At 48.6% G+C, this 13,732-nt stretch overlaps 1 protein-coding gene across 1 annotated transcript; it reads left to right on the top strand.

The window, feature by feature from the left end:
• Positions 1–433: 433 nt before the first annotated feature.
• On the top strand, positions 434–12,826 carry STC2 (stanniocalcin 2). Its single transcript, XM_064671770.1, has 4 exons — positions 434–809; positions 2,930–3,072; positions 5,546–5,757; positions 9,197–12,826. The coding sequence occupies exons 1-4, from the start codon at positions 635–637 to the stop codon at positions 9,588–9,590; spliced, it is 924 nt and encodes a 307-aa protein (XP_064527840.1). The 5' UTR covers positions 434–634; the 3' UTR covers positions 9,591–12,826.
• The last annotated feature ends 906 nt before the right edge of the window (positions 12,827–13,732 follow it).

Below are 13,732 nucleotides of genomic sequence, written 5' to 3'. Positions count from 1 at the left end.
TTTTTTTTTTTCTTTTAAATGAAGTCTTGCCATGAGGCAGCAGTGCCGCAGGACGGCCGGCGCTGGCAGCCGGCTCCGGGCACGGGCACCCCCGCCGCTGCCCTTGTGTTGGGAGAGCCCCGAAGTTGCCTGCGGGGGGACTGGCCGCTCGCTGCCGGCTGCCGCCTCCCTCCTCCCTTCCAAACCAGCGCGCTTGTCAAAATCCCGCTTTTTCACCTTTTTTTTTTCCTTTTTTTTTTTTTTTTTTTGCCATTCCTCCCCCCGCCCCGCCGGGCGCGGTCGGTGCCGGTGCCCCCCGCGCTCCCACCCCCGCGGCGCGGTGCGGGTGGGGCGGGGGGCGGGCGGCTGCAACCTGCCGGCGGGGCAGGGCCGGCCCCCGGCGGGCGGTCGGAGCGGGGCGGCGGCTGCCATTGGCCGCGGCGCGAAGCGACACCTGCTCGGCTCCCTCATGCGAGTGACACCGGGGCTCGGCGGGGATATTTGAGGCTCCCTCCGGCGCCGCCGCTGCCACTCCGCGCTCGCCGCCGCGCCGGGCACATGCGGTTCTCGGGGCCGCGGCGAGCAGCGCGCTGGGCCCGGGTGCGGCACCCGGCGGGGGAGGACGCGGCGGCGGCGGCGGGGGGAAGGCGCGACCATGTGCGCGGAGCTCGGCGGAAAGCTGGTGGCCCCGGCGCTGCTGCTGCTGCTGGCCACGGCCCTGCTGCTGGCCAGCGCCAGGGCGGCCGCGGGCACTGAGGCCACGCACCCGCCGGAGGGGCCGCAGGACAGGACCCCGCAGCAGAAGGGGCGCCTGTCCCTGCAGAACACAGGTACGGGCGGGAGCGGGGGGACCGGGGTGGTCTGTGCGCGTCCCCCTCCCCACGCTGCTGCAGCCGCGTCGAGTTGTGACAGGCGTTTTATTTCGGTGCGCGACTGTCAGGCATAAATCAGCGGAGGAAATCAGAGCTCGCTCCTAATTACCTTTAAAGCCCGGCTCTGCCAAGCACGTGTTGCCCGCGCACAGCCGCGGCCCCGCGCCGGGCACGGAGCGGCTCCGCCGGGCTCGCAGCGGCCCCGGGGCGGCCCGAGCCCCGAGGAGATGCTGGGCCGGGGAGGAGAAAGTTTCTCGAAACCGGGTCGAGGGCTGGGGGGGAGCCCGGAGGGCCGGGAAGCGGCTGGAATGACCGGAGCTTTGCCCCCTCCATAGGGAGCCGTGCAATGATGCAACGGGCCGGGGGTTTCTCTCCTCCTCTCCCGCCCTCCGCGCTCCCTCCCCCGGGTATTATCTGCCTAGAAAAAGAGAGCTGAGGCGTGCACTTCGCTGGATCGCTTCCCAGCCGTGCAAAGACAGAGCGCGGGATCCAGACGCTTCCCTTCCCCCCCGTCTTCTCCCCCCCCCCCCCCGCCCCTTCTCCCTTGCCTTTTTTTTTTTTTTTTTTTTTTTTTAACACTCTCAGTGCTGCGAGACGTGTTTAAACACACACGAGCAGGAATGCACGAATGCCCATTAGGGACTGCCACATGTGAATCACGGCACTGTGCAGTTCTCAGCACGCTGGAGCCAGGACATGTGATCCGGCAAAGGGTTTGCATCCGGATGCCAACACAAGCACCACAGCCGCGCTCCCGGACCCGGCAGCGCCCGGCTCCGCGCTCCACAAAGGGCTCCAGTGCCCCTTTCCCCCTTCCCCGGGACGGGTGGGTTTGCGCAGCTTTTCGCCCGTGGCTCAGACAATCCCCGCAGCCCACCCCCGGGGCTCCCCTGTGCCACCCCCTGATGCACTTCGGGGCAGGTAGAAGGGGAAAAAAAGGAAAAGAAGGAAAAAAAATGCAGCGGCAGTGCATTTTGAGGTGTGAGGGGGGGTCGTGTGAACTCCCGCAGGCTCCGCATTTACATCCGCGGCTCCTCTCTCTGCCTTGCAGCGGGTTGAAATTAGACCGAAAGTTGCTGTAAAGACTTGCAAATGGACCGCATGGCAGAGGGGGAGGCTGGGGATGGCTGAAACACGCTGCGGTTCGAGGGGGATTAGGCTGGCTCCCAAGGGCGAACTTTAATTAAAGGTACCACAGGGCACAGAGTACAGGAATTCTTAGCATCCTCAGTTCTGGTCTAAAAGCTGCCCCTGTTTAACTTTATCCCCAGGCTTTTTCAGCAACCACCTTCCCTCTGGCAGTACTACTACATCCATTTTTTTTTTTAAAGGACCAGAAGCTGTCGTGTTAAGAATCAGATTTTTGGGTTGGTGGTTGGTTTTTTTTGAAAGTGAGTATTAGACAGCATTTTTTACAGCATTACATAACATCTGAAAGGGCAGAATAAATACATATGTAACTACTAGCTCCAGTTCATCTATTTTATGTACTACATATATAAATATATATATTTTCTATTGATTTCTGCATAGGTGAGCACATAGTTGCAGTTTCAGACAACACTCAGTGCAAGAGACTTTATGCATCAGTGGGAGTTTTGCCATTAACTTGATAGACACCCTGACAGGTAAAACCCAGTGGTCTGTAAAAAAACATTGTGCCAAGTGGCCAGAAACTAGCTCAAAATACCAAAAATGAAAAATTTTGGCTGACTGGGCTCTGAGCTTCTCATTGTGGCACTTAAAGTTGATGGGGGACTATGTACAAGTCAGACAGCAAAAATCATGCCCGTCCTTTGCTCCTGAGGAATGCAAGAGCATTAGACAGTTCTCAAGTGAAATAGGTTGACGTAAGCATAGTGGATTTGGCATTTGTTTCTCAGATATCACTTTCATAACGTAATACACCCAAGTTTTGGCCTAATTTCTGCAAAAAGTGGGCACTCTGCGGGTACAATTAATTGTCACGCATTTTTCTTTCAAACTCATGTTGGTAGCGAAATAACTCCCTCTCCCCTACCCACCACCAGTTTCTGTGAACAGTTCTTCAAATTAACTCTAACCAATACTCATTTTAGCTGAAATCCAGCACTGCCTGGTAAATGCTGGCGATGTGGGATGTGGAGTGTTTGAATGCTTTGAAAACAATTCTTGCGAGATCCGAGGCTTACACGAGATCTGCATGACATTCCTGCACAACGCTGGAAAATTCGATGCCCAGGTAACATGGTGAAATGTCCTACATATCCGCTTGCTTCTAACATACACTTGGCCTGTATTTTATTTCCTTAACACATCTTTGCAAAAAAAAAATTTACCATGACAAAGCAAGTCTGCTTCTGCCATGATTTATTAACTCAGTAAGAATTTTTCTGTTGAAAGGTCCAGAATCGAGACCTCAGGACAGTAACAAAGCAGTGGTGTGCAACCTGTCCCAGGAGACAGGCTGTCTCTAGCTACAGCTCCCTGGATCCCTTCCACCTACTGTACCCAGGATAACTGCAGCAGAACACTAATGTAGCCAAACATGGTTTTAAGAAACACTGGGCAACTCAAGCTTCTGCACCATGTTTGTTCAAAGCTGACCCTGAAATGCAGCGTGGGCTCCCAGTTCATTTAGACTTATCACAGTATTTCCCAACATGCAGTTATTAAAGTTGGTTCTCAAGACTTGCATACAACCAGTCCAGGCAACCTCCTAAAGCTGCTGTACTCAAATAAGCCTTTGGTTCGAGCACTGACGTTGAAATACGTTACTTAGATGGTATGTGGTATTAAGTTTGTCTCCTTCATTTTCTCCCCAGACCATTTATGCATCATTGAGACATCCTGTTATTATGTCTTGTAAACCTACTCTCCCATTTCAGTGTGGAGGGAAGGGAACATTCCTACGGGCCAGCGGCATTTGGCTTGACCAGGCAGTTTACAGTATAACTTGACTAAAAGCACCAGCTACATGGCACTGTTAAAAGCATGGTACAAAGTAGAGCTGTCTTCAGTATCCAGCCCATTCCATGAAGGATGGTAGGACCACCCAGTAGGAAGCACTTTTGAAGTGCTGGAGTTTTAGGCTCAAATGCTCAAGGATGTACCAAGGGTCTGGCTAGTCATTAAAGTGGGAATTGCTGCTTTTATAGGTATCTGAAAACCTTCAACTCTAATTTCCAAGTGGCTTCCAGAAAACACTCATTTCTTTTTGCACAATATTCTGTCAGTGAACAGAGTTGAGCAAAGAAGTAAGTCCTGTTGGGAGGGGAGGGAAAGGGGCCTAGAAAAGCTGAGTGTAACCACTGATGCCTGATCCCCAGATATTGCTCATCAGATACAGCCCGTTTCACATCCAGGCTGTCTCTATTGCAGTGCAGAAGATTTAAACCCCTGGAGCTTTATTTAATATGGAGGTGGCTTTAGCCTCTGCTATGACATGACTTTTCACAGCTCCTCTCTCTATTATCTACAGTTATTTCAGGCTGCATTAAATGACAAGACTAATGCTGTCCATTTTCTGTTCTCTGCTCTGAAACCTGAGAATTGATGTCAGGTTTGGTTTATGTAAGAATTCTCTTTTTCATCCTTATTTGCCTACTGTGCTCTGCATGTTTGTTACTGAAGGGAAGGGCAAGTAAGTGCCTTTGGTATGGGGAATAGAAAGGGATGATGACTGAAGCAACTCTTTGATCAGCAAGAAATATTTCTGGCTTGAAACGATTTGGGGACGACATCTGCTTGCAGGTCTGGGTGAACCTGACTTAGTGACAGTGGAGCTGTGCCAGTGTACTCTTGGGATAAAGGGGAACAAGGATTTGGTCTTCATGAAGCACCTATGTAAAATCTGAAGCTGATGAAGAGGTGGAGGCAGCGCAAGAAACTATTGCTCAGCAAAGTAAAGGGGGTCTGAGCAGAGCAGTCGCATGAATGGCAGCTGCAGTGTCAGATGGCAAAGAGAAAAGGAGGGGATGGGTTTGGTGTCCACTAAGCAAGTGAATGCAGGAATCACAAATAGTGGTTAAAGAGAAGCTGCTAAAGCAACTTTTCTCCACCTTACTTTTTTAGTTTCTTGATTTAATCTCACTTAAAATTTCTTGCAGCAGACATAAAGACACTGGAGGATTATTAGTAGTGCTGAGTTGAGCCCTCTCTGAGAGAGTGGTAGTAGAGAAAGTATTGACAGCTGGAGAATGGGGCAGGTGCTTATAAATCATGCATACATGTCTGTGAGTTTGTGAACTAATTTTAAAATAAAGAAAACCTAATTTGCAGTTACTGAATGGGTATCTGTTTGTGGTCCTGAGGACCTCAGCCATGGCAGGATGCCCTCTCTTTTGTTTGAACCTGCTGTTCTGCCATCCTGGAAGCAAATTAATCCAGTAACTCCAGCACTGAACTACTTTAAGGTGCTTACTTTTGATCTTTCCCTCATTGGGCATTCAGCTGTTGGGTGAGAGGAAACCTCAAAGCACCAGTGAGGAAGCCCTGGATGTCTCAGATCCACTGGGATAGCAAAGCTGGGTGACTTGGCATGGTCTTTAAGGGCAGAGAAACAAGGAGAAGAGAGTGAAGAGCCATTAAGTGATACCCTTAGCACTGTAATAACCCTTGACATTGTCCTGCAGAGGAGCAGCTGGCTGGGCATAAATCAGCTGCCGTACTTAATGGACAAAAATACAGACCTACTCCATTTCTTTTCTTCTCAGGGAAAATCCTTCATTAAAGACGCTCTGAAGTGTAAGGCTCATGCCTTGAGGCATAAATTCAGCTGCATCAGCCGTAAGTGCCCTGCCATTAAAGAGATGGTGTTCCAGTTACAGCGGGAGTGCTACCTGAAGCATGACCTCTGCTCTGCTGCCAAGGAGAACGTCCAGGTCATTGTGGAGATGATTCACTTCAAAGACCTGCTGCAGCATGAGTAAGTGCCTCTGTGCTGGTGCAGTCAGAGCGTGGGAGCTCCTTCCAGGAGCGCGATGGTGCCAATGGGCTGTTTCACCTCCTTCTGGCCTTAAGCACCTCTCCTTTTCCCATGTACAAGGCCGAGGTAATGCTTTCTTTGCAGGGGCCCTTGAAGAATAGGCTGTGTACAAAGGGCTAGATGTGACTGTGGAAGGAGATGAAGTGTGTTGAAGTTGGATCTGCCTGTCCCCTTGGTCCTTTGGCAAATGCACTGTCAGTATCTGTCATTTCCAGAAGCATCTCACAATGTCTCTTTGCTTTCTGAGCTCAAAGGCATCTTTCTTGACCCCAGTATCCTGTTAAAGATGACAGCTAGAGAAGGAGGAAGAAGGTTTATGCAAAGTTGTCAGCGAGATGATAATTTCTTCTTTAAATACATACTTTCAAATGTCTTGTAGTTAATTGTCCCTGAAAGAGCTGCGGTCCCCCAGGTAATCTCCCATTCATCTTATTCTTTATTAATCTCAGATGGTTTTTAATAAAACATGGAGATGTACAAAATGAAGGCAGAAGTCAGATTTTGAGGACTTCATTCCTCTGACTGGGAACACAGCTGTCCTCCAAGGAATGGCAGGCACGAATCCTATTTGGAATTGATCAAAGCTCCTACATGACAGCAACAAACCAGGCACAAGCTGTTTGTACTGACTCTTTGTGCACAAATGCAAAAATCAGAGCCAGTTTTTCTTGCAGGTGAACGTCTCACTCCCAGACAAGAAGGCTGAGCCACAGCCTGGCATCAGGCTTAAGCTTAGAGCATCTTCTTACCACACCTCTGTGCCTTGATATTAACACAGAAACTCCAAATCCCAGCAGTCATGACAGCCAATTTTTTTTTTTTTTTTTTTGCAGAATCATTTCTTTTGGAATTTTAGCCTTGCATTTTCATCAGTATCCAAAGGAGCTGTGCTCTGATTCCCTTACTTTCTGTTGAAAACCACCCCCCTAATACTTAGCTGCAGTTGCAGAGAGATGCTTCAGTGCCAGTTTACTCACATAAATCATGTTCTGTGGTTTGTACAAGCTGAACATGGTGGCCTGAAAGCAAGGCCCTTTCCATGGACATTCCTGAGGCTGGGATCAAAGGCATGGCTGGTGGCAGAATCTGGCCTTGCCAGGGCTGCTGTGCCCAGGGCGATGGGCAGCATCCCACTGGCTGGTGGAGAGGGGAAGCAGGGCTCCATCCTGCACAGCAGCACCTCTCTGGGCACTGCCTGGGCTGTGTTAGCAGACTGTAAATTGGGTACTTGGCACCAATTAACCCCCCCATCATTTGGGGATGAAAAGAGCTATGAGAGCCAAAAGCCTGTCCAAAGAGGAGTAAGTTATCCTTATTTTATGAACAGGCTAAAGCAGGAATGTGCGAAGGCAGCTGCTTATTTCTGGGGAGCTTAACTGGGGGGTTGTTGGTTGAGAAGAGACGGGTCATTCACTGAACACCTATAATTTGCATGATCTCATTTAGCGCATCCTACACTTCAGCATCTCACGGAGTCGGAGCTCAGCTCTCCTATGCGGGACTCCCCAAATAGAACCAGCCAGCCTCCTCCCCTCCCCTAAATTTAGAGGCCATCTCTGAAGCTCTTGAACTAAGGAACTTGTTCAAGATCAATAGGCAAGTGTGGCAGAGCTGGAAATAAAATCACGTCTGCTGACTTGCAGCCTTGTGCTCAGTTCAGGTACTCTGGTCAGGCCAGCTGAACTGCAGAAAGTAAAACAGGGAAGGAGAAATGGGCCAGTATTAATCCGCAGGGCTCTGGCAGGCTCTGAATACCTGAAATATTTGGCAGCTGAGCTGCTTTTTAGTCATACTAGCGACCTTTTTTCCTACAAAGATTTTTGTAAAGGTTATGCCCAGTTTGAAGAACCAATTTTTTTTTTTATTTCCTTCTGCTGGATTGCTTTGTATGCAACATGCTCAGTTCTCTCTTCTATTTTACATTTAAAACAAAAACCAGGAGCAGAGAAGCAAGTGGCAGCTCTCAGACTTTTTCTCTGACTATTTTGTTCTGACTGTTCTCTCCTGATGAGTGTTGTGGAACACAACCAGGGCAGTGAAGCCTCCTCCTGAGTCAGCTGTGGTGGGGTGGGGGTCAGGCTGATTTGCTATGGTGGAAGTGGTGACAGGCCTTGGCAGATTGGTCGCTGCTGCATTCCAAGTAACTTTTTTTTTAAACAGCAGAAACAATCCAACCATGGGAAATATTTTGAGATAGGGGAATAGGTGGCTCTCTAAGATTAGTGATTCAAAATGAGTTTAAGTAGTTGGGTAGTGTCAGACACTGATCATAATTGGTTAGTTTTCCTTGTTTCTTCTGACTTAGTGAGAAGAAATTTAGACTTGTCCACAGCCACCAGAGCTGGTGGATGGTGTGCCCAGAAGTTGCACGCCCCCCACCCCACACAGCCACGAGTGCTGACCCTGGGCAGTTTTCCACTTGTGCTGGGGATGGTTCCTACTGTGGAAGATTTTTAAGCACGTCCTTCTGGGCCTGCAAGCAGCTGAGCGGTTGTGTCAATAGACAACATCAATATTGACCCACAAAACTTGTGACCACAACTATTTTAAAATCGCTGCACTCGGTGACCCGTGGCTGAGGAAGCCGAAGTGCCTCTGTGTGGGGACTCACAGGGATGAGGGTAGGAAGCACAAAGGGGGTTCAGCCATGGCTTGTTTGGCTGGGGAAAGGTATATACTGAAAGCTGTACTCAACTCTGTAAGGAAATGAAGAAAAAGAACCTTGGTGTGGGAAGAAAAAGTACCAGCAAAGTGGATTTCTGTGTGTCTGAGCTCTGTGCAGTCAGATCCCAAGTTCAGATAGGATCTCGCCTGTGGTGGAGATCAATACCCAGTGCTTCAGAGATGAGAAAAGCCAAAGAACCTCTTTTTTGCTTTCACAGAGGTGAGGCAGTGCCTCCCTCTTGCAGACTGGTGATTGGTGAATGCTCTGTACCTGCCAGTCACCTGGAGGTAGCAACTGCTTGATGAAGCTGATGGCTCTGGACATGAGCAAGTTTCCTTTGTGGTGTGTCCTGACTACTAAAGATGAAATGTTGTGGAAAGAGAGAGAGGCAGAAAGTATGAGATAGCAGTTCTTCCATTTGCCAAGCAGGGAGACCTCATCTGTTCCTCTGGTGGACATTCCAGTTCTCCACTGGGAGAGTAATCAAGGCAGATCCAGTAGAGCTTTGACGGGATGCCACAGTGTCCTACAGCAAAATGGCCAATCAGAATATAGTATATTGCATAAAAAACATGCTGCAGAATTGCTCTCCAAGGCTGCCCACTCAGTGGGTGGTAGGGGCTCACACCACTGACCTGTGCTGTGCCCAGGGGACCGTGAGGCAGATTCCCTTGTGTTTTTTAACTCTCCTCTCCCTGTTTCCTTTTCCTCTAGGCCATATGTTGACCTAGTGAATATCCTGCTCACCTGTGGCGAGGAGGTGAAAAAGGCAATAACAAGAAGCGTCCAGGCCCAGTGTGAACAGAACTGGGGAAGTCTCTGCTCCATCCTGAGCTTCTGCACCTCGGCTGTGCACGGTGATGCCGCCCTGGGCGCCGAGAAGAAGCCAGGTGAAGCCACCAAAGGCGGTGCTGGCCGTGGGGACATGCTGGCCCACTCCGACCCCGACCACAGGGAGAGCTCGAGAGCATCCAAGGGAGAGAGAGGTACCAAGGGCCACTTGAACGCCCACGCCCGGGTGAAAGCTGGGGGCCACAGTCCCAAAGGGGCACAAGGGATCGTGGACCGGGCAGACGAACTGTCCGACTTCTCCGACATCCGGAGGTGAAAAAAGGCACCAGCTCCCCCTTCCCCCCCACCCTCCCCCTCCACCGGAATCCTCCTGAGTTCCATCTTCCCGTCTATGGACATTCCAAAGCATTTCCCATTCAGAGGTCAAGCACAGGGCATTGCAAGATATATATGGACCTCGGCAACAGTGTATATAGTAGCAAAGGGAGAGCAGTGGCAATGGGTTATCGATCCAGCAAACTCGACACTCGAGCAGCCACCAAACGTGGCAAAATGTCTCCAACTAAATTCTTTTCCCCTTTTTTATGAAACAGACATAATCTGAAATTTAGGATCTTGTTTGGGGATTGTTGGGTTGGTTTTGGGGTTTGTTTTGTTTTTTTCCCTTGGTCTCCTTGGCTGGGGAGACTGTTCCAAGAGGGCTCTGCCAGACTGCATGTGGCTGCTTGTGGCTTAGCACCTCCAAAGGTCTAGGGCACAGCCTTACAGCAGATGGCTGAATTCCAAAGGGATTTGGTTTCTGCTTGTGGCTGAGAACACAAGAGCTCCAGGCTCTCTATGTGAAGCTCTCTAATGAAGTAGCTGCCCCGTCTCTCGCACAGGAACCGTGCGGTCTGGAGCTCCACCACTTTCTCTTAACTAACTTCTGAGCCATTGTTCCCACCTGGGTGACGCTGCCTGGTTTAAGTGCCCCCCTGTTTGTTTTGAACCACTGCATAACTTGACACTTGCTAATCACAGTATCATACCCAGTCCCTTCAGCGTATCACAGGCGAGTAGTCAGCTTCCAGACAAGGCAATGTGACTGTTAAAGACTTGCACAGTGTGGAGGACCCCCAAAAGTATTCTTGTGGACCTCTAAGAACCCTGTGCATATTCTCTGCTTACATCTGCCCCTTCAGTGATACAGGTCTTCCACCCTTATAGACAGCCCAAGCCTAAAGGGATGGGTGTGGGCTCAGACAGCGAAGGACCCCATGTGTTTAGTTTTTCTGTAGGGCTGCGTTGAAGGCCCATCAGAAATCTGTCTCTCCTTAGCAGTAGCGTGGTATGGTTTGCTGAGATGTGGAGCCCCACTCTAACCTGCCTATAGCTATGGTTTATCCAAATGCCAAAGATAAGGAGAGGGGATTGACTCGGGTTTTTTAATTGTTGTGCAGATAATGACCACCAGTCTCCACAGAGTGAGTTAGTAAAGATGAAGAGTGTCAAGAGTTATTGTCTTTAAGCAGTTTCAAGTGTGAATGAGGTGTTTGGCCATATCTCTCCTACCCCCTATGCAATTGTAATTCTCAGGTTGCAGCTCTGCAATCCTATATCCCCAGATATTGTACTGGAAGTGGAGGTTACGGCATCCACGAGGACAGAAGGGCGAGCTCTCAGCTTCCTCGAGAGAAAAAGTGAGTTTTCTTAGAAAGTGGGAATCACACCAGGGATTTGAGCCTTCTCATTTAGAAAGTTTGGGAGGAAAGCTGTGGGGGCAGGAAGGCAGTTCAGCAGGGACAGAACGTACCCAGTGAACTAACGTACGTCTTGTCGCATGGTGGGAAGGAGCTGCATAAGCAGTAGAGGGTGTTGGAATTTGGCTACAATTTCCAACTCAGATTTCAGTTACTGCTGAGTGAACACGGCTCCTAATAGCTGTATTCAGGGTTTAATGCATGGATCCACCCGCAGAAGGTAGAGGCACTGCTTTTAATAGCAACCACGTAGGAAGCAAGAGAGGACAGTTAAGTTGAAAAGGTGTGTCCTTGTGATCACTAGGTCTCTGCTCTAAAGACATGACCCTGATCCTGCCTGATTTTAGCAAAGTTCTCTGATAACATTTTTGTTTGACTCAAGTGGGAAGAGGTGGGATCAGGCCAGATGCTATAGCAACAAAGACCATGGTGATGTGCCAGTGGGTGTGGCAGCTGCGCCACTGGGCTGGTGACAGCTCTGCCATCCCTGGGGCACCCAGGCTGTCCCATGGAGCAGCTTGGGAAGGTTGGTTTGGGTCTGAGTGTTGGCCACCTCCTCTGCTCCAAAAGGTGGCTGCTGGTGGTACCATGAGAAGGTTTCTAGCATGTGCCTCCGTGGGTTTCCTGCAAGCGTCCTCCCCCCCGGTGGCACAGAGCCACCACGAAGAACAAGCTCAAACCAAAAAGACAATCCAAGCATTTTAGCAAAAAAAAAAAAAAAAAAAAAGAAAAGGAAAACAAATGCAAACCAGAAACAACTTGCTACCAGTGCAATGTTCTTGCATTGAACTAAAATAAGATCCCTCTGTCATTAGAGGTCTGATTCATCAATGGGAACCAAACATAGAGATCTACATCCTTGAATGTCTCAGTCAACATATCACCTCAGCATGCATACAGTTTTATTTGTATTCATTGGTTCTGTGGGGAAAACTGTATATTCCCCTTGTTTAGTCAATGAAAATTGGGGGGGGGGGGAGGACAAGCTGTGGGTGGGAGGGATTTTTGTATAAGGCATCATTTTTTTTCCTCTGTGTGTGAAGATTTTATGTGTTCATCTACTGATTCCACATATGCTATTATTGTAAATATTTAACATTTCTATTTATTATAGTGTCCCCATTTAAAAAAGAACACTGCTGGCTATGATAATTTAAACGTATGTCATGACCTGTGTTGTATATATTCATGCCACTAGTATGGGTTTTTTTATGTTTAAAGCTGCGTAAATATAGTTTTATACAGTTCCATAATGTTATTGACAGCATAAATCATTTATTTATTGTTAAACCTTCTTTCATATCTAACAGATAGGGTGCGTCTTACCTGAGATTATTTTATTGTGACATCTACATAGCCTTAATTCTTTATAAAAAAGAAAAAAAAAAGTCCATTTAGATACTGTATGATGCTTTAATTAACATTCCTTATGAACTTGCTGTTCATAGAGGAGGTTTAGCTTAAAAGCCAAGGTATGAATGTTTCCTTTATGCTTTGCATCTGGAATGAGCCTTGTTCTGGAATGAAAATACTGCAAGAAGCAAAACGCCTACTGGAAAAAGATAGCAGTAAACCCTGGAAAATGCTGTCCTAACTTACAGTGCTGAACTAAAAGGAGAAAAAAAATAAAATAAAAAAAATACAAACTGTCCTTAATTCCAAATCTCTGGGAGAAAAACATACTAGTTTTATCTCATGTAGAATTTGCAGCCAAATAAGCTTGTAAATAAAGAAAATGCATATGGCTTTAGAGAAAGCTCTGTACCTTTCACACTATTATTTTCCTTAAACACTAATAAATGTTTTGAATAAGTCTGTGGCTGGGTTTTGTTTAGCTGGAATTTCAGCTGCTGTGATAAGGTGGTAAGAAAAGCCCTCTGAAGCTGAGCCAGGAGCTTCAGCCAAGAGGGGCAGAGGTAATTTGTCTGCTCGTCCCCCCACAGCCCGTCCCCTGTGCCAGCCAGGCAGGACATGGGGACAGAGCCAACCCTTCCTCTGTATAGCAGGGAGAGCCAGGAGAGAGACTTGTCCCCAGCCTGTCATTCCCCTAGGAGAGGGAGACCTCGCTCGCTGCTTATCTGGGACCTGGAAGCTTGGCTTGAGGGCAGAAAGGGAGATGTGGAATAAATTATAGGATGAAAAACACGGGGAGCAGAAGCTCATGCCCTTCTCAAGCTCAGACAAAGCCTCTGCTTGTTTCAGGAGGTTTTTCCCTTAGCAGGAGCCATGGATTGGGTTCACTGCAGCATGTCAGAGCCACCTCATCTGCTTTAAATTAGTCTGTATTCACCTTAGGAAAGGAGCAGGGAGTGCAGGTACTTAAGGGTTTCTTCTTACTGCCCTGCTGATCTTGGATTACAAAAGCCCCTTGCGAGCTGGCACACTCTGCTCAGCCACGTTGGCTTTAGGCACAACTCAGCATCCATAAGTGCATCCCATAGGAGCCAGGAAGGGGATCTGTGGCTGACCACAGCACCTGCCTGTGGGCAAGGTGTTGGCAGCCCCCAAAGCCCCAAGCGCTGGATTTCAGCCAGACCCATTAAGAAATACAACAGCAACACTTTCTAAAAGCTGCAATAGCTGATAAGGTTTGCTCTGCATGTATAAAAGACTCAGTTCATATAACAGCAAGAGTTATCCCTTCACGATTTTACCTTAAAACCAGAGGACATTCATTTGGCTCTCCACTGTCAGCTATTAATAATATATCAATAAGTAC

Source organism: Pseudopipra pipra, chromosome 15, assembly GCF_036250125.1.
Source record: "Pseudopipra pipra isolate bDixPip1 chromosome 15, bDixPip1.hap1, whole genome shotgun sequence".
Lineage (NCBI taxonomy): Eukaryota > Metazoa > Chordata > Aves > Passeriformes > Pipridae > Pseudopipra > Pseudopipra pipra.
This window is presented reverse-complemented; position numbering and strand designations above follow the sequence as displayed.